Source organism: Pectinophora gossypiella, chromosome 5 (assembly GCF_024362695.1).
Source record: "Pectinophora gossypiella chromosome 5, ilPecGoss1.1, whole genome shotgun sequence".
Lineage (NCBI taxonomy): Eukaryota > Metazoa > Arthropoda > Insecta > Lepidoptera > Gelechiidae > Pectinophora > Pectinophora gossypiella.
Window position 1 is genome coordinate 9,723,998 of NC_065408.1, and position 19,139 is coordinate 9,743,136.

Below are 19,139 nucleotides of genomic sequence, written 5' to 3' on the forward strand. Positions count from 1 at the left end.
CTTCAAGCAAGTACCTACCTACTTACATATTTAAGTCTGTAAATTAAGTAACATAAGAGGTTAAAGACAAATATTTTAAAAATATAAAGTACTTACTTGTTCCAGAACACCTAATTCACCACAAAATGACAAAAAAGTGAAACAAATCTTTAATAAATGTAACAAAGGAAAGATGCGAATTCAACTGAAATTAAAATTGTAGCACATCACTGTAATTAGCTGAAAAGACCCGAACAGTATCACCGCCCACGCGGTACTCCCTGAAACCAATATCGAGGTGACAGGCTTCCAGAAAAAGATAAGATGGGAGGCGTAACATAACATCTGTATCCACCGCTAAATACCCAACCCTAATGTCATCACCACAAGAGCGAAGTCTATTCCAAATGAAACTCGCACAGCATCCCCTATCCGCCCAACTCTAGAGATGAGCCAATCAGATCACGCCATTCCCTGGATTGGTTACACGCTTGGAAAAACAAAAGCTCACCAAAGCTTATGTTTCATTGAAATATACATTTTGTTTACACAGTAACAGTAGCCCTCTAAGTTAATCTACTCGTGTTTGAGTTTCATTTTAAGTAGCGTGTGTTCAGATTATCTTAACATAAAAATTAGTAGGTAGGTATAGTAACTCGTAAGTCAATAAAATTATACTCTTCACTGGATACATTCTCTCAAAAAACAGACCGTGTTCAGTTAATATTCTACCCAGGCTTGTCGACAGACGGTATTTGTGTTTTTCCTAACACGGCGAACCATTATTTGTGCCACCACGTAGGTAACAAAACCAGCTGCAAGTTGACTTAGTCCTGATGATTTGTGGCTCTACCCACCCCACGTTTAAGTAGGTATGCGTGCATAAGTAGATACATATTATCACTATCTCCGATATTTTTTTTTGAAAAAGCTGTTAAAAGACCTGTCTTGTCCATTTGTTTAATATCTTATACCTATCTACCATCATCATCAGGCCATTGACGTCCCCACTGCTGGGGCACGGGCCTTCCCTATGGATGGATAGGGAGATCGGGCCTTAAACCATCACGCGGGCCCAGTGCGGATTGATGGTTATTAACGACTGCTAATGCAGCCGGGACCAACAGCTTAACATGCCTTCCGAAGCACGGAGGAGCTCGAGATGAAAACTTTTTTTTTTGTGGTCACCCATCCCAAGTCCGGCCTTTACGAAAGTTGCTTAACTTTAACAATCGCAGACCGAGCGCGTTTACCGCTGCGCCACCGAGCTCCTCCCCTATCTACCAATATGCTCATATTAAATATAAGATTATGAAAAGCTTATAGGCGTACTTATATCCACCTCTGCCGGGCACAGTCGTCCCCTCATATCGATCGGGGGGAGTACCTACGGACTAAGTAGGTACTATACTTCCTATACCACGCTGCTCCACTGCTGGTTGGAAAAATACCATACAACAGTCAAAAAAATAATACTGATTTGCCCCGGTCGAACTCGGGACCTCTAATTTTGACGACATAACTTAGGTAAGTGGGTAATAGAGTAGCTACAATAGTGGGCAATAGTGGTAATAGTGGGGTTACGTAGTAAATATTTTCTAATCTGTGGTATCCTCATAAGGCCGAGATTTCCAGACACAATAGTTAAACAATGGAGATTGGATTTTAAAAGGACATTCGGTCTTACGACCGTATGACATAGCAAGCGGCTTACACTGGTAGCGAGTGTCGCCACCCGTGTATAGGTGACATCTGTGAAAATAACAAATCCTACACAAATAAAGACAAATCACTAAAGAGAAAAGTCATTTTAACAAATTTATCCTTCCAATTTCCAAACTTCCCCATAACTCGCACGGCGTTTGTCCCTTACTGTGAGATAAATAAGATATTTGGTTTGATAATGGTTAAAGTGATAAGTACTCGTCAAAATTATACTTATCGGTTATTATTTTATTTAGTTTTAACAGTTTTTATTCTTGGTGTAGGGAACCCACCCCTACGCCTCTGGGGACTTTGGGACACATTCCGATAAGGATTGCAGACGAAAGTCTATGTACTTAGTAGGTACGTGCTTACGTTCAAAATAAATCGTTAAGTAGGTAGGTACCTAACTTACACTTCACGGAGGTCAAAGTCAAGACCTCTCAGTTAGGTCTTACGAGTCAAACGCAATTTTAATTCTTCTCACCTTAACACCGTTAGCAACAAGACCAAAACTTCCACATAAAAAAACATTTTATTTTGCATTTTAGGATACATACCTACTACCTATAGTAATTACGTATATCCTCGTAAGGCCCGGATTTCCAGACACAATAGTTAAACAATGGGATTTGGATTTTAAAAGGCATTTGGGCCTTACGACCATATAAACATAAATAGTCTTGTTACGTCCCACTGTTGGGCATAGGCCACCTTTCTATCTATCGGACGTGGTATGGAGCATACTGCACCACGCTGCGCTGCTCCAGTGCGGGTTGACGGAGGTGTTTGGGCTAGTAGCCTAGGACTAAAGGCTTAAAGTGCCTTTCAAAGCAGGGAATCATTCCACGTTTTCGTATAATTAGATAATTCAGCCTGCAGTATCGTAGCCAAAGTGGACAGTCTCACAAAGTGATTTAATAATGTCCCGACAGTGAATCGAACCCGGACGTCCAGATCCTGAACCCAATGCGCAATCACTGATGGTATTAGGCTGCTGCTGAAGGCCTTAATTAACGAAAATTATTATTGAAAGTAAGTTTCGTGTCACTACAGACAGGCTATAATATTTTATACCAGTAAGCAGTAAGAAACAATATCTCGATATTACGTGAAACGCCAACCACGTTAACGTCATGTCTAGTGTAAGTCACGTGTGGCGCGTAGTTTGAGTGCGACCGAGCGAGTGACAGAAGTGGCCCGTGAACAGACCACACTACGTTATGCACGCTTGCAACTCGCGATCCATTCCGATCCTAGCCCTAGATCTGTGGCACATACTCAAAACACGAATAAAATCTCGTTAGAATCAAAATGAAACTGGCTAATTATTCAACTAATAAAATATTCAAGAGCCAAATACAAAAATATGAATAAAAACTATTTCCTTTATTTTAATGGCAACATACCGACACCATAGACCAACCAGCACTGACCTCTATTGTAGAGATTATAGGCACATAGTAACTTTATTTACTGCAGCCTCTCTCAAAGATCTCTTTTCTTTGAAACTCATTTTAAATGTTAATGGAAACTTCTGTAATCATGTACCTAATTAAAATATTATGTTATTGAATTTAAATTACAAAATTGAAATAGGTATATTTTTATAATAATAAGATAGCTGACCAGTAACTTATTTATTTTAACGAATTCCCAAAGGAAAATAACATGCTTGAATAAAAGACTATACAAGTAAAAAGAACAGCATTAATTCTTCGAGCTTTTCTTTTTTTCATGTTGTTTAGCTGCCTTCTTCTTCATGATTTGTAGTCTTTTGTCTGCAGATATAATATTAATATTAGGAGTGACAACTTTTGATGGAGATGATGAAGCAGAACTACTGGATGAGATTTTGACTGGAGTTGTAGACCCAGACACTCTTGATGGTGACTTTGAGGCTGAAGATGTCTTGCTATATCCAGCAGTGAATCCTTGAGATGCAAGGCATGTGGCACACTTCCAACCAGAGCCCATATCATTGTCACTTATTACAGGTTTGTGACAGTCCTGCAACAAAAAGTAAGTTTTCTTTGAAATTTTAACTGATTACAAAACAGATACTTTAAATAAAACATGTTAACAAAAAAGTCTGATTTCACAGAAATGTAATAACACCAAAGAATAGAAAAAAAATATATTTACCTGATGATAAAGAGCATGGCAAGCATCGCATTCAACCAAGCGATTGCCGGCCTGCACGGCAATCTGGCGACATACAGCGCAAGTCAAGTCCTCTTCTAACAAATCAAACGCGAGTTCTCCATCCATCACGGAACCATCATCATTCTCCCGCTCCGGAATCTGAATTTGCTGCGGACTCTGCTGCGGCACTGGAACAGTTTTACTAGTAGACGCCTTCTCGCTTTTGTGCTTTGTTCTAGGACTCTCCATTTTCTCTTCATTGAGATACTTCCTCGGCAGTACATTTCCGAGAGTTTTAGAATTGCCATACGTCTGCCGGATAAGATCGTCTAAAGTCAAACGCAACTGCTCCGTCGAATCTGGTGCACTGGAGTGCAAATACTTTAAACAAAGCTTTATTGATGGATCAAAGTCTATAGAAGACATCTTGAAAGAAAAACTCCGGAAAATATAAACCAGGAATTAAAAACAAACAAAATTCAATTCAACACAAATTCACATTCACACACACCATATGACATATGTCATATGTCAAACATTTTTTATTTTATACGTAGGAAAGGCAAAAATCTAAACCTTTACATCCTTGTGTGACGTTAGTACTACAATCATTCAGTATGATTTCCATATATTTGAATACCTATTGGCATCGGCAATCTGGATACGGCGCAAGAAAGCAGCCGTAAGTAAGAAGAGATGATCTGCAGGGCTCCCAGATCGTTTTATTTTTTGGTCTGTGGCATGGCTTGACATTTTGATGATGGCCGAAAGGTCTTTGCGTAGGGGCTTTTCGGCGGGAAACGGGAACGGGACAGTTGCTTTCTTCATTGAGTAATCTAAATAATTAATACGAAGTGGTGTTTTTTGGTTAATGATCGCATTAAGTTAGTCAGAAGACATTCGCGAGTGTTATTATATTGGAGTATTCAATGAACAAAGTGTATCTGCCTATTTTCGCTTCGTGCTGGGAAGCCGCTTCATAGCTCAAAAGTTTATGCGGACTTTTGAGTTAATTCGTTTGGGGTTCGGAGTAGGAGTCTACTCCGAGGGTGGGGGCTTAGGTTTCATCATCATCATTCATCACCTTTCATCATTTCATTAATCATCAAGAAAAAAAAATACGTAAGACATGGCTGTATGGGCATAGTTCCCTTTGCCTTACCCTTCGGGGAAAACCAAAACAAAAAAAAAAAAAGGTCTTTGCGTAGCATCTCTACCTCAGAACAATAACTAAAGCATAGAAGGAAGGCTAAAATAAGAATTCAGAAACTATAAACCGGCTCTCTTCTAGCTTACGACACAAACTATGAGTGAGAAAAGGACAAATGATTCGCTCTTTGCTTCATTTTTTCCGAGGTTGTCACAACATGAAATGTCATTTGGACCTATTGGACTCATTTTAACTCTGCCAAATACATAGTAACATACATAAGAAGATTTTACTTATATTTACCGAACTATTTGACACGGTCGCGTCAACTGTGTTTACGAGTGTCTTGTGTTCAGATTGTTTTAAGTGATAATTTAACAATATTTTTCCAAATAAATGGAAAGAAACTTTTATTTATATCAAATAATTGAGTGTCTCGACTGTGTGACATTATGTCTTGTGTGGTATGGGGCTGCAGCTCACATTCAGGAAGAAAAGAAAATAGCCAACAACTTCTGTCGTTTCATCGGTAAGTTTTTTGTAGTTTTCTAGTGAAATGTGAACTGCTGAACAATTTTAGGAAAGTAATATGTTTTGCTGAATAGATTTGTAGCATAAAATATTTGAGATATCCATTATATTATACGTTTCATCGATGAATACGGAATTGATTTGAGGTTATGTTGATTGTCCATAGTGATGTACTAAAATTATCGATACTTTTAATTTTTAGATTTCCTGTAGACGATAACAAAGAGAAAGAATGGATAATTCGCATTAATAGACGAAATTGGATTTCAAATAAGTACAGCCGTATTTGCTCGAAACATTTTACTGCGGATTCATTTATGTGTGTTCCTAATTCAAAGTGTGAGGCGTCTTCGAGACGATGCTATTCCTACATTGAACATTATATTATAGATCAGACAGATGAAATGGTGTTTAAATTTAAATTTCAGCCTAGCCTGCATCATCTCACTGCTGGATAGATAGATAAGATATTTGTATCATGTTATCACAACACGTTTATACTATCTATCATTCAACTACATATTATTATGTACTTAATAAACTTAGTATATACTAAATCTGTAGTTGTTTTATGTCTAAAACAATTATGAGTTGTACACGTTTTATATAAGTAAATTATTATTATCTTTGATTTCAGATATTAAATCCAAAAGTGTCGACTGGATTTACATGAAAAGGTATATCAAATAATTTTCTTTTTTTATATTTTTAACATGATATACATATATAGAGTGTATAATTCAACCAGCTGCACAATGCACTTAAATCAGATATATTTTACTTTTATTTTTATAGATTATTTTGTACATATACTATTTTAACATTATTATTAAACTTTATTTCAGTCAGTTCAAGAAGACGAGATGAAAAATTTAAAAGAAAAGCTGAACAAGTCCCGCCTCAAGATCAAACGACTTAATGAAAAAAAAAAAAACAATGTGACAGGGTGTCACAAAGACAGTTTCTAAGCAAATTGACACTGTTTAGAAATTAATAAATTTGTATTTATTGTAAATATAATGTACATAATTAATAACGTGTGAAATAAATACTTGCTAATGAACAGATTTACGATCTAATTTATATTTCATTTTACCTCCTGTTCTTATTTACTCCTACTCCAACACTCCAGGTTGATACGAACTGCGCCCAATAAAGAATGTAATGAATGTTATAGATTTGTGTAAGCGACTTAGATAAATCTTGACTAAACCTTCCTTTACAAATACAAATATACTTTATTGCACACAACATACAATACTTACAAGTTTTACACGAAAGATACAGTACACCACCTACCTACCTTTTACTTTCCCTTTCTGTTCTCTTATGAATACTTGTATGCCGTATTTTTTTAAGTATAATGCTATATCTAGTAGGTACGAGTATGGTAATCCTAGTATTGAAACAGCTTGTAGCCCTAGTAAAGACCGCCATTTTATGTTTACAGAGTGGCACGTTTTTTCTGTAGGTATTTCCAGTCCATACTCTTTTCTATGTCTATGGCGTGACCCCATCGGGCCTCTTACCGTCTGTGCGGCTTAGACCCGGCGGCGGCGGTTCCAATTTGCACGGCACGTCGATCGACACCAGTGCACGGCGGATGACATCATAAATAAATTCGAATATTACAAAATACTTACCGATGAAACGATAACAGTTGGCTATTTTCTTTCCTTCCTGAATGTGAGCTGCAGCTCCAAACTAATATAAACCAGACAATATAATCCAAAAATGGTTAGATACTTACCTATCAGAGACAGAGTCTCCTTTCATCAAGAAGAAGATAATTGCATCCTACAAAAAGAAATCTTGTAAAAAAAATTTATCGACATTAATTGTAAGTAAATTTAATTTTATCGACATACTACTAAAGTGAAACCCAACACTAGGCAATGAAAAACTTGTGACAACCTACGAAATTACGAAACAATTTTTGTATATGCGTCTTTGTCTAACATTACGCCGGTTCCGTAAGATAAAGTAGAGCAGAATTATAGAGTTCTGTTGCTATTTTAGCCTTCCTTCTATGCTTTAGTTATTGTTCTGAGATCTCTACTTAGTCTGTGGGTCTTTGTAACCAGGCCAAAAAAATTCAAAATAAAACATTTTGATGATCCCATTCCAAATCCCATTCATGTGTCAAGGGCTTTTCGGCGGGAAACGGGAACGGGACAGTTGCTTTCTTCATTGAGTAATCTAAATAATTAATACGAAGTGGTGTTTTGTGGTTAATGATCGCATTAAGTTAGTCGGAAGACATTCGCGAGTGTTATTATATTGGAGTATTCAATAAACAAAGTGTATCTGCCTATTTTCGCTTCGTACCGAGAAGCCGCTTCATAACTCAAAAGTTTATGCGGACTTTTGAGTTAATTCGTTTGGGGTTCGGAGTAGGAGTCTACTCCGAGGGTGGGGGCTTAGGTTTCATCATCATCACCTTTCATCATTTCATTAATCATCAAGAAAAAAAATACGTCAGACATGGCTGTATGGGCATAGTTCCCTTTGCCTTACCCTTCGGGGAAAACCAAAACAAAAAAAAAATCATGTGTCAAGTCCAGCTGGTTCAAGTTCAGTCAAAAAGTTTCAACGAAAAATTTAAATTGTGCCTGAATATGCTTCCAAAACCTAATAAGCTTTTATTGTTCTTATTGTGGATGTTGTGTGTTACAGGGAGCCTCAAGTGTGATGTTAAAACAGGCCCCGATCCTTGGAACTATGAAAAAAATTACATCACCGACAAAGCGGGGGACGATGATATTCCCCCAGATTTGCGGTTATCTCGTAAGATTAAGCCACAAACGGATAATAATTATGGAACAGGAGAATGGTTCTACAGAAGAATACTTAGTATTATGCTAAAAGGAGGCCAGGTCCAGGTTAGCTAAAATTCATATATTTCCTTAATAAGAGAGACATGAGAGTGCGGAACAACATTCAGCAATGGGTGAATGTGGGTTATTATGATCCTTGTATAGGTAATTTTATAATTAAATAAATATTTTTATATGTTTTCAGAAAAATGAAGATGGCAGTGTAGACATATCATTGCAAATGAAGTTAGATCAAAAGCAATGGGACACTCTGAATGGATACTTGACATCCTCAGGTGCCTTCTCAGAAGACATGTTCCGTCGCTCTTTAGGATATGTTGAGCAATGCATATATGAACCCAGTCATCCTACCAAGATAATTTTAGCTTGGAGTGACTACATTCAAATAACCTTAACTGAATATAAGGTGATTATTATACAAATACTAAATTATTAATAACACCCTTATTCCCTTACCAATACTGAACATTCCCTTGTTTCATTCCTGACCATGCATGATCATAATAATTATAATATTATGTCACAATCTTTATAAAACTGTTTTCTTAATTTAATTTCAGACTGAAATGAAGTGGACACTTGCTGCTTTAGGGATTTCAGCTCTGCTATTTTGGATGTGGAGGCACATGTCCCATACAAGTGTTAAAATCATCATATTTATCTGTTTATACCTATTTGAAGTATTTGTCAGTTATAAGGTAAGGAACATTTAAAAATAATCACATATAAGTCACATAATAGAGACATTCTGTGTTATTTTGTCAAGGATTGTACTATACAAACCATTGCACTTATATTTCATTTCTTATTCCAGTCTCTGCTTACCCCGGTGGGAAATAGGCGTGAGTTTATGTATGTTGTACTATACAACCAAAGTCTGAAAAGTATAATATATTTTTACAGGAAGCTGAACAAAAAGAATTAGACACATTTGTGGCAGCACTTAATAGTTGTAAATGGCGCATATGGTCATCTAACTGTGAAGTCCCTAGACCTGATCCACTTGTATTCATCAAGCACATGAATCCTACAAAAATTGGAGTCAGGATGTTTACAAACTTGGTGTCAGAACCATTGATAGTTTTAAGTGATACTGCCAAAACCATGACTCATGGAATTACAGGTATTTATTTAATGTTTTCAATTAAAATATGTTATTATTTGTCCACAATTAATCTTGCATGATGAAAATGCAAATTTTGTCTGAGTTAAGGCAGATTAGTTATTTGAAGTATTATAGTAACTGCCTAAAAATTAATTGTTTTTCTTTTCAGATGGAATCTGGTATCCATTTGATGTCATTGTATATGGTATCTTCGTAACATTTTTCAATGTTTTACTACTATTATTTATGATAATGATTATTTTTAACTTCTTGCTCAACATTCCTTTCAAGTTGGATTTCCTTTTATTTAGTGTTGGTTTACTTCAGCGCAAGAAAACTAAAAATAAGAGTGATGATGACAATCAGAAAACCACACAAAATAATGCTAATAATAATGCTATAAGTGCCCATACTTTAGATAAGCTGTTGGACGTATTTTCCAAAGCACTTAACCGAAATGCCGATAATCAAGCCCCGGCGGCAATACAGCATTTGAACAATAAACCAAGAGCAATCACTAGTTCTGCAACCACCAGCGGATTGAAACGATCAGCTAGTACCGGTCGTTTACCAAATCCAGGATCTTTTGAATGTCATAATGAAGGAAATGTCACAAGGAGAAATGTACCACGTACCGATGGTGGTGGAGATGCGCGTTAAAGACTTGTAGCTGTAGCATAAAATGCGATAAATTAGCAGACACTATTGGCTGCGCGATAAGTAAGCCAATCCTATTGGCTCATCTCTCGCGTTCCACGAACTATGCGGACGGCATGCTATGAATACTAGAGTTATTTAAACTTAAGACTGATTGCAACTCTTCAACTCTTCAAGTTTTTTACAGCCTGCCAACATAGATAGATGCATTTCTTACAATGTAGTATGTTGTGTAATGTGTTAACCTTATACACAAATTATGTTGGGTTGTGTTATACCAAGTCATCTAGGCTAGGAATATTTTCCATAAAGCCTGACCAATAACATAAACACATTCGCGTAAAATAGTCAGGCTTTATTCGTGATAATCGTATTAATTGTAAATAGTGTCATATTATTTTTGTAATAATTATTGTGTAAAAAGGTTATAGTTATTCCCAGGATATGCTGACTGATACTAATTTAAGAAAGCTTTGTATAATTATGGACTAATGGCGTCAAATTCAGTAAATCTTCTATGTTTACTCTTCTGCAGGTTATATTAACATGAATGTATATTCATCATTAGGCTGTACTTTTTTAGAGTAAAAATCATGTCCATGCTATTTGTACTGACTAGTCATCAGTGCTTATCTATTTTTTTATATTACCGCATCTCACATTTTAACATAATTATGTTTTAATATTTGTACTTATATACTTGTTTTGTTTTATAATAAAACACACACATTGTAATTTTATGTTTTATTTTGGTGATGCCTTACTGAGAAGTGTCACAAGATCAATTAAAAATATAGGAATTGGAAACATTCAGTTCAAATTTACTAAGCATTATTTCGTTAAAAAATGATTCAACTGTATTAAGGTATCAAGCAAACTCTACAATCGATTTACGTACTTACTCTACACTGCTATTGGTCAACAAACGTTCGCAACCTCAATAAATAACATTATAACAAAACAATATTTATAAATATGTACAACTAGAACACCACTCCGCGGGGCGAGGGGACTCACAACTGTAACATTCTCAGACTCGCCCCGACCAAGCTTCGATCACGATTCAAATGAGGCGCACCTATATCCGACTACCCACTACTACTATAGATCTAATGCAATATGGACTAATCAACCTATGCCAATGTGTATACTTAGAATTAAGTAGATGGATATAGAGAATAAAGAGCTTACAAAATCCACGCTAGGAATAGTTTTAACTTGAGAGTAATATTTGGGTAGATTGTAAATGCCCATTTTTGTTTAATAGTGGATTTATAGAAAGTTTTGTTATTAGCAAAGCACAGAACATTACAAGTTAACAGAGACACCTCAAAAAGTTAACGCTTTTGTATTTAAATGCTTTGTGCTACGCTTTGTTTATAGTGACAAGATCAAATTTTTAAAATTCTCTAGATAATGTTATCAGGTAGACAGAGTAAGGTACTGCATTTAGAGGCAGCTATAACTTTAGGGTATGTGTCTAAATCACTGTATGTGCGTGATAACACAATGCATAATTGCATACATTTCTCAATCAATAAGATAAAATGATTACAATCTGGACAAACACTACCTTCAGATACTACGATTCTGTTAAAAAGCACATAAATAAAGCGACTAGTTTTTATACAAAAAATACTAGTTTTTTATAAAGTAAATCTTAGACTTAAACAAGTTCACCATTCACACAAGACTACATAGTAATGAGATCAATAATAATCTTTCTTTCATAAAAACCACAAAATGATTCACCCAGCAACAGTTCTGTCTGTCTCTATGACTTTAAATGTACTTTTTTAGTTACGGAGATAACTACGCCAATCCTATTATCTACTATAATATTATTGCCATGTATTTGGGCACCATTGTGAATGAAATTGTTAAGCATTAGAGAGAAGAGTTGATTTGAAATAATGGTAGTTACAAGTGTTTATGGAATATCGAAATAATAAGGCCCCAGTAAGTGCAATGACAAGCTCTTTACGTTAAAAGTTGTATTTAAAGCTTTACGTGTTGGTAGACTAAATATATCAATTTAGAAATAAACTGGTATGTTGTGAACAAATATTCAAACAAAACCAACCACAACAATTATATTTATTGTATTTTGATTTACACCCGTCATCTTTTAACTCCTCGCGTTATGGTTGCGTGGAAGAAATTAGTTTAAGCGAGAAGGTCGCCGATCGCCATGTACCTATAAGGTCGTAAGGCCCAGATGCCTTTTAAAATTCAAATCCCATTGTTTAACTATTTTGTCTGGAAATCCGGGCCTTACGAGGTTAAGATAAGTTTTATTGTTACTATTTCCTTATTTTGGTGCAAAAAGTAAAAACAGACATTCCAGCTTTTTGCTTCTAATGTGTGATCAAGTCATATCATAGATATATCCCATGTCGCATGGCGATCAATATGCCTATTCTGTAACTCGATGGACAACTGAAATCTGTCGAAGATCAAATTCTTTTTGTAACGTAATTGTCAATGATAAGATTGATTGTATTTTTATTCTAAACTTGATCTTCGACAAGTTTATCTATAATTAATAATTCAGTTTTGATTTTTGACAGATTTCAATTGTCTACCGAGTTACAGAATCGATCTACTTATCACATCAATTGTTTTAATTTAAAATAATTTTATTAAAAATAAAGGGTCTCTAAAAAACTGCTATAAGACTGTATCAAATACAAACATAGCCTGTCGGGCTTGAATATACAAGCAATTAGGTTTTTGGTATTACTCGTACTTATCATGACAAAATTCACATCATTAGCCATATTTAAGAACATTGTCAATGCAATAGAAATGTGGCAAGAGAAGAAGTAAACAAGAGCAGGATGCCTTCAAATATACTAATAATTGATAATAAATATCGAACAAAATTTTTAACTATTATGGTAGAATTACATCAATCAACATCAAACAACTTTGGTCCAGCTATAACAATTCAGTTTCAACAACTTTTACTATACGTTAAATTGTCAGTTTCTGCCAATAAGCAAAGAATTACACATTACAAATCTGTGTTAATAAGCCACACTTCATAGTGCTTTACTTTGCGAGTACATCCACTTCAAGTTATCTCATTATAATTACCGTAATTCCCCTACGAAACATCGCTTACTGCGCACCTGCGCACGCGCAATAACGTCCAGTGTTGGCCTTATACTCGCGTAGGTACACAATACTCTATACAAACAAAACAGATTACATAATATTATAAAGGAGATCATCGGCTCTCCATACTTTGGCCGGCCCAAATTCGAAAGTGCCGGCCAGAGAAAAAAAATGTGTCGAACCTTTCGAGTACATTGCTGTGAACATTTTTTACTATGACACCAAACGTGTATGACCATTAGTTTGGATTTAATTGGATTTTAAAAATCTCGATTTTTCATACATTTTGTAAAAAAAAATATTATGTCCGTTGGGAATAAAAGGGATACAGGCGTATTATAAAGGACCGTTAGAACATTTATTAGTATGGCGCCATACTTCTATGACCATTATTTTGACGTTTATTGGACTTTCCGTTTTGGTTAATATGTTAAAATGCCGGCCATCGAAAAAAATACGTCAAATCTGTCCAATAGTTGCTTCTCAATATTTTTTAATATGACACCAAATCTATGACCATTATTTTGACTTTTATTGGAATTTACGTTTTAGTTCAAATGTGAAAAGTGCCGACCACCAAAAATACCATGTTGAGAGTATCGAGTAGATGCCTGTTAACATTTTTTTCTATAGCGCCACACGTGTATGACCATTAGTTTGCCTTTTATTGTATTTTAAAAATCTTGATTTCTTTTTTGTTTTGTTTAAAAATAAAGTGCTTTAGGCAAAACTTGCGGTACGGCGGATTACAAAGGACCTTTAGAACATTTAATAATCTGGCGCAAAACATTTTGGACCATTATTTTGACTTTTATTCGTCTCTCTTTCCGTTTTGGTTCAAATGGGAAAATGTCAGCCAGCGAAGCAAAATAAGTCAAATCTTTTGGTAAACGACTTGAAACGTATTTTTTTACTATATTACCAAATATCGACTTTGGCTTTTATTAGACTTTAAAAAAAATCTTTTTTTATATACATTTTAACAATGATAACAAGCAGAGCTTTCCCAATGACTAGTTATTAGTCATATAAATACTTTGTGTTTTTGTTTTGTGTGTTGTTAGGTGAACTTCTATATTAATACTATCTGATTTTAGATACGACGTTGGCTGTAGTTTTTGCATTCGACTCAACGTTACGGCCTAAGTTTAGGTCGAATTATGGTATTGATTCATCTTGACCGTAGATGGTTACCACCCTCCAAAGATCCTTGCCATCTAGTGACGAAACTTGTATTTTGGCATGACGTCTGAAGTAGCTGTTAGGGAAGATAGGAGTCGGGCAGTTGTACTTTGCATGTATGCCGATCACAATGTCCTGGTGCTACTCGGCCGACATATCATCGTACCTCACTTTTCTTAAAAAAAATAAGCTTCTAAAGCGTATATCACCATCAGGTGAGATAGTGGTCAAACGAAAACCTATTTTTGATTAATAAAAATGTGTCCAAAGACGACCACGATATTACGCCTTTACCTGCATTATCGCCAGATAAAACTTTTTTCGCCAAAGTGTAGGTATCTATGAAAACTCCAGATTTTTGAGAAATCTAATTGAGTTCAAAATAGTGGTCATAGACGTTTAATGTCATAGTAATAAACATTCTGACGATCCTTTAAATAACGCGCCTGTCATATTTTATTTTATAACAAAATAAATCAAAAATCGAGATTTTAAAAATCCAACAACAGCCAAACTAATGGTCATACACGTTTATTGTCATAGTGAATAATGTTTACAGGTATCTTCTCGATAGTTTTGACATGTGTTTTTGCTGACCGGCACTTTTCACTTAGAAACTAAAACGTAAAGTCCAATAAAAGCCAAAATAATGGTCATAGACGTTTGGTGCCATAATAATAAACGGTCAAAGGGATAAGTTTTAACGGGATATACCAATATTGTTTCTTGGCCGGCACTTCACATTTTCACCAAAATGTATGAAAAATACAAGTTTATTTTTTAATTCGAATAAAACCAGAAATATTGACGCTACAGCTTTGGTGCCATAGTAATAAATGCTCAGATAGATAAGTTCTAAGGATATATACCATTATTGTTACTTGGCCGGCACTTTACATTTTCACCAAAAATGTATGAAAAATACAGTTCTTTTAATTCGAATAAAACTGAAGATATTGACCCTACAGCTTTGGTGCCATAGTAATAAATACTCAGACGGATAAGGTCTAACGGAATATAGCAAAAATATTTTTTGGCCGGCACTTTGACTTCTGGGCCGAAATCCGATGATCTCCTTTAGATATTTGTGAAACTTGTACATTTGTAGAAGCTTATGGGCGTGAATTTATGAAACCTTAGTATTATGTTTATTAATAAATATATTTTCGTAAATATTACCTCATTATGAGGCGCATATGCGATAATGGTAATAATAATCGACTAGATAAATCTTTAATGGACAATTCTAATTGGATATGTAAGTGAATGATATTAAATAAAGTGCATTATAATCTAGCGACAGCTACTTTTAAGAATAATGACTAAAATATTTTATTGAAAATTATGTTTAGTACTGTAGTTCTTGTTCATTGCTTTCTGGGCAAATGAAATGGTTCGTTTGAATAAAATAGGCAATGTCATTGCAGTTGATTCAACTGTTATTACTAAATTCGTGCTCTTATAATTAATATTCTTTTCATCAATATTTTATGACATTATTCAATAGTTCTTCTTTTAGAAGAAAACTAGGTGCCCAATAACAAAATTGTTATTGAATTGCTACATTTTGGCACTGATGCAATGATCCCACTATGACATTATCTATTTCTCTCATATGGCCATTTTTTGTGTCAATAAATACTTATGTTTAAAAAGTATATAAGCAATTATTAGTAAAATTATCTTTGTATAGAAATTAGTGTCCCTAATAACTGAAATAAAAAGCAAAATGTTCCTAAAAACAAACTAGTACAAGTACTAAACATTTATTACAACATGTCACTATCGATTATGTATTGTTACTTTATTTATCAGCATACAATTGATTAACAGTAAGTCCTACAGACTTCATTTCGTTGTATTTTCACACTAACAATATACGGTTTACAGAATTATTTCTCGTGTCTCCTCAGTCATTATCAATTATGTAACTAGTGTAAATAACTTGATACTTTAATATTAGCAAAATATGCACTTTAATGACTGTTAAGCTCCATCTCAATGGAAATTAATATTATTTAAAAGGCATGATAATTATTACCTACAATAATAATACCTATGCTATTCCGTGCTTTTAGAACTTATCCAAGAAATGGATAGAATGACTAGGATCAAAATGACTGCTTATTATTGTAAAATCGGTGGGTGACAACAAAAGTAACCGGTCGCGCCGGCAGCGCGCATTACATCACGCTACACTTCTCTCTGCCGCTGGTTGAACCTTCCCCGCCATCTTTCACTACTTTGTCTTTCTTCTTCTTACCCTTTCCGTCAACTTGAAGAGAAACATTTCTGTTCTTTTCCATGTTAAGCAGCTCCTGAAATTTTATTTTAAAAACAAATTACTTCACAAATTTTGTGATTAAGTTATATTTAATAAATCACTTTTTGAAATATTTGTTCAGCATGTATATTGCTGTCCTATGACAGAAATTTTTAAGTACATACTAACCTGGAAAAGTTGTGTAACATTATGATTGGTTTTTGCAGATGTTTCCATGAAGGAAACTCCCCAGGCCTGCGCCTGTGCCTGACCCTCGGCCGCAGACACCTCCCGGATCTCTGGACTTTCATCACACTTGTTACCCGCCAGCATCACAGGAATGTTTGGCAACTCTGTGCCTTTTATCTCTTTTATCGTCTGCCATATTGGCTTTAATTCCTCCAAGGATTGTCGACTGCTCACTGAATACACCAATATAAAGGCATGTCCCTAAAAACAAAGTATAAAAATTGATTTATTAAAGTTTCAATAATTTACAATGTAACATCAGTTTTTTATCCTTCTTTTGCAAACTTATTCAAAATGTCCTCCAAACTTATTCAAAATGTAATAAAGTATTCCCCGTTTAAATTGTGAGATAAGAGTATGTTATGTCTAAAATGTAATAAACAAAAAAAAATGTTGTGAATGTTGGCAGTAACCTAATTGCTAGCCTGCTGATAAAACTTCAATCTATATTCAGAATTTCAGATTATTGTAACTTTATCATGCTTTGAAAGGAGTATTACAGTTATTATTATGTGCACCACTTTGTAATGCACATTACACTCTTCATTACTATCAAACTACTTGTGCTTATAATAACTTAATGAATTGAATTATGGGTTCTATTTGTTACCTATGGCCCTTAAAAGAATTGGTATATAAATGCCCTCACCTTGCTTATTGATAATCGTTGCATTGCTGGAAATTGATGGGAGCCTGTAGTATCAGTAATCTGGAGTGTACATATTGTTTTGTTGCTGCTTATCACCTGCAAAAAAAAACTCTCATAACAAATACAGTAACAGTAAGTAAAAGCCCCAAAATAGATTACCAAAATATGTCAAGTCAAGCAAGTTTGGTGAAGTGTAGGTACTTAGTTCATCTTATGATGGATATGCCTCCGACTATTGGGACCAATGGACCATTGGGATATAGTTGTGAGTTTATGTTATCAAATCAAGGTTGTATCTTATTTGTGTGTACACAAACAAATATACCTACCAGCAATATGGGAACCATTCACTTAATTTCTTGGAGTAGATTCAAGGACATATCACTGGCATAATGCCAAATGGCTATGTCAGGGCAACCCTGGCAACTTAACCATCAATTCAAGGTTACAATAATATTCACAGAATGTTATTTCCTTTCAATAGAAACAATTCAAACAATAAGATTTATTGGGTAGGTTGAAAATTAATATTAAGTATTAATCTTTTATTATAATGCACAATATAAATATCTTGTTGGCTTGAAACAAAAAAACATGTAAACAAAAATGTGTTATTCACATGCCAAATGTGTATTGCAAATTTAATAAACATATTAAACAAGAATAACAAAATTATAATATACACATAACCTAAAACTTTATGGGTGATTTATAAATGAATCAAACTAAACCTAAAAGATTAATGTTACCTGTCTGTATGTATCTTCGATTGTCGGTATGTAGGATTCTCTGAATGTGCCCTTTACAAATCGTAAAACCAGAGAGCTCTTTCCTACGCCACCCGCTCCGAACACAACAACTCGGTAATCGTTACTTTGCTCCGGCATAACTTATTCGTGTAAATATTTTGCCACCAAATAACAAATCAATTTCGATGCAAGACGCTGAAAATAGTGATAAAAAATCCTAATCTATAGCATTTTATTCACAACAAGGCTCGCTGACTCAAAGCAGTTCTAATTTATTTGTTTAATATTAACGATTTCTCGTTATTATATACTGATTATTACACATTATTTATAATTTAAGTTTACAACGCCCAAGTAAAATTACGAGAAAATGATAAGCGAAGGAAGGCGACATTCGCAACTTGCGTCTCTACGACTTCTGTCAATGTCAAAAATTATTCGTTCAGAATTTATTAAAAACAAGAACTGACTCATTCTCAACGTTCTCAACCGACAACCCGACAAGCAAGATATCTTTTTAAAGTCAAGCGTTTTATAAAATTGTCTCAAAATTGTCTGTTACATACACCGTCACACGTTGTTATGAAAGCTGGTACTTTTCTACAATATCGACATGATAAGAAATGGTGGATCTCAGTCAATATCATTCACATTAACGCAAAAATATCCTAGAATCTTTGCCTCAAAAGGAAAAACGTCACCCAGAGGATCACTGAACATAGTATTAGGTATATAAGTAGTAGGGTATATAATATTATCCAAATTGCCATGCCATCCAATATACGACCATTTGTAGCCTTATTTCGTACATTTCGTAGC

At 34.7% G+C, this 19,139-nt stretch overlaps 3 protein-coding genes across 3 annotated transcripts; 1 reads left to right on the forward strand and 2 right to left on the reverse strand.

The window, feature by feature from the left end:
- Window positions 1–3,308: 3,308 nt before the first annotated feature.
- Window positions 3,309–4,343, reverse strand: LOC126366572 (integrator complex subunit 12). The gene is made up of 2 exons (XM_050009714.1): window positions 3,829–4,343; window positions 3,309–3,693 (listed from the first exon to the last, which is right to left on the reverse strand). The coding sequence occupies exons 1-2, from the start codon at window positions 4,252–4,254 to the stop codon at window positions 3,394–3,396; spliced, it is 726 nt and encodes a 241-aa protein (XP_049865671.1). The 5' UTR covers window positions 4,255–4,343; the 3' UTR covers window positions 3,309–3,393.
- Window positions 4,344–8,041: 3,698 nt separating this feature from the next.
- LOC126366892 (uncharacterized) lies at window positions 8,042–10,843 on the forward strand. The gene is made up of 5 exons (XM_050010231.1): window positions 8,042–8,391; window positions 8,531–8,752; window positions 8,907–9,044; window positions 9,250–9,469; window positions 9,621–10,843. The coding sequence occupies exons 1-5, from the start codon at window positions 8,059–8,061 to the stop codon at window positions 10,109–10,111; spliced, it is 1,404 nt and encodes a 467-aa protein (XP_049866188.1). The 5' UTR covers window positions 8,042–8,058; the 3' UTR covers window positions 10,112–10,843.
- LOC126366894 (GTP-binding protein Di-Ras2) lies at window positions 10,838–18,720 on the reverse strand. The gene is made up of 4 exons (XM_050010232.1): window positions 18,321–18,720; window positions 17,572–17,667; window positions 16,863–17,123; window positions 10,838–16,728 (listed from the first exon to the last, which is right to left on the reverse strand). Exons 1-4 carry the CDS (start codon window positions 18,456–18,458, stop codon window positions 16,594–16,596), a joined length of 630 nt encoding a protein of 209 aa, XP_049866189.1. The 5' UTR covers window positions 18,459–18,720; the 3' UTR covers window positions 10,838–16,593.
- Window positions 18,721–19,139: the final 419 nt, after the last annotated feature.

Coding starts and splice junctions, on each gene's coding strand:
- LOC126366894 (XM_050010232.1), bottom strand. CDS start 18,458: ATGCCGGAGCAAAGTAACGATTACCGAGTTGTTGTGTTCGGAGCGGGT. Junction 17,668..18,320: donor TCGAAGATACATACAGACAG/GTAACATTAATC, acceptor TTTTTTTTGCAG/GTGATAAGCAGCAACAAAAC. Junction 17,124..17,571: donor AACGATTATCAATAAGCAAG/GTGAGGGCATTT, acceptor CTTTGTTTTTAG/GGACATGCCTTTATATTGGT.
- LOC126366892 (XM_050010231.1), top strand. CDS start 8,059: ATGTGTCAAGTCCAGCTGGTTCAAGTTCAGTCAAAAAGTTTCAACGAA. Junction 8,753..8,906: donor TAACCTTAACTGAATATAAG/GTGATTATTATA, acceptor ATTTAATTTCAG/ACTGAAATGAAGTGGACACT. Junction 9,045..9,249: donor AAGTATTTGTCAGTTATAAG/GTAAGGAACATT, acceptor ATATTTTTACAG/GAAGCTGAACAAAAAGAATT.
- LOC126366572 (XM_050009714.1), bottom strand. CDS start 4,254: ATGTCTTCTATAGACTTTGATCCATCAATAAAGCTTTGTTTAAAGTAT. Junction 3,694..3,828: donor GCCATGCTCTTTATCATCAG/GTAAATATATTT, acceptor TTTTTGTTGCAG/GACTGTCACAAACCTGTAAT.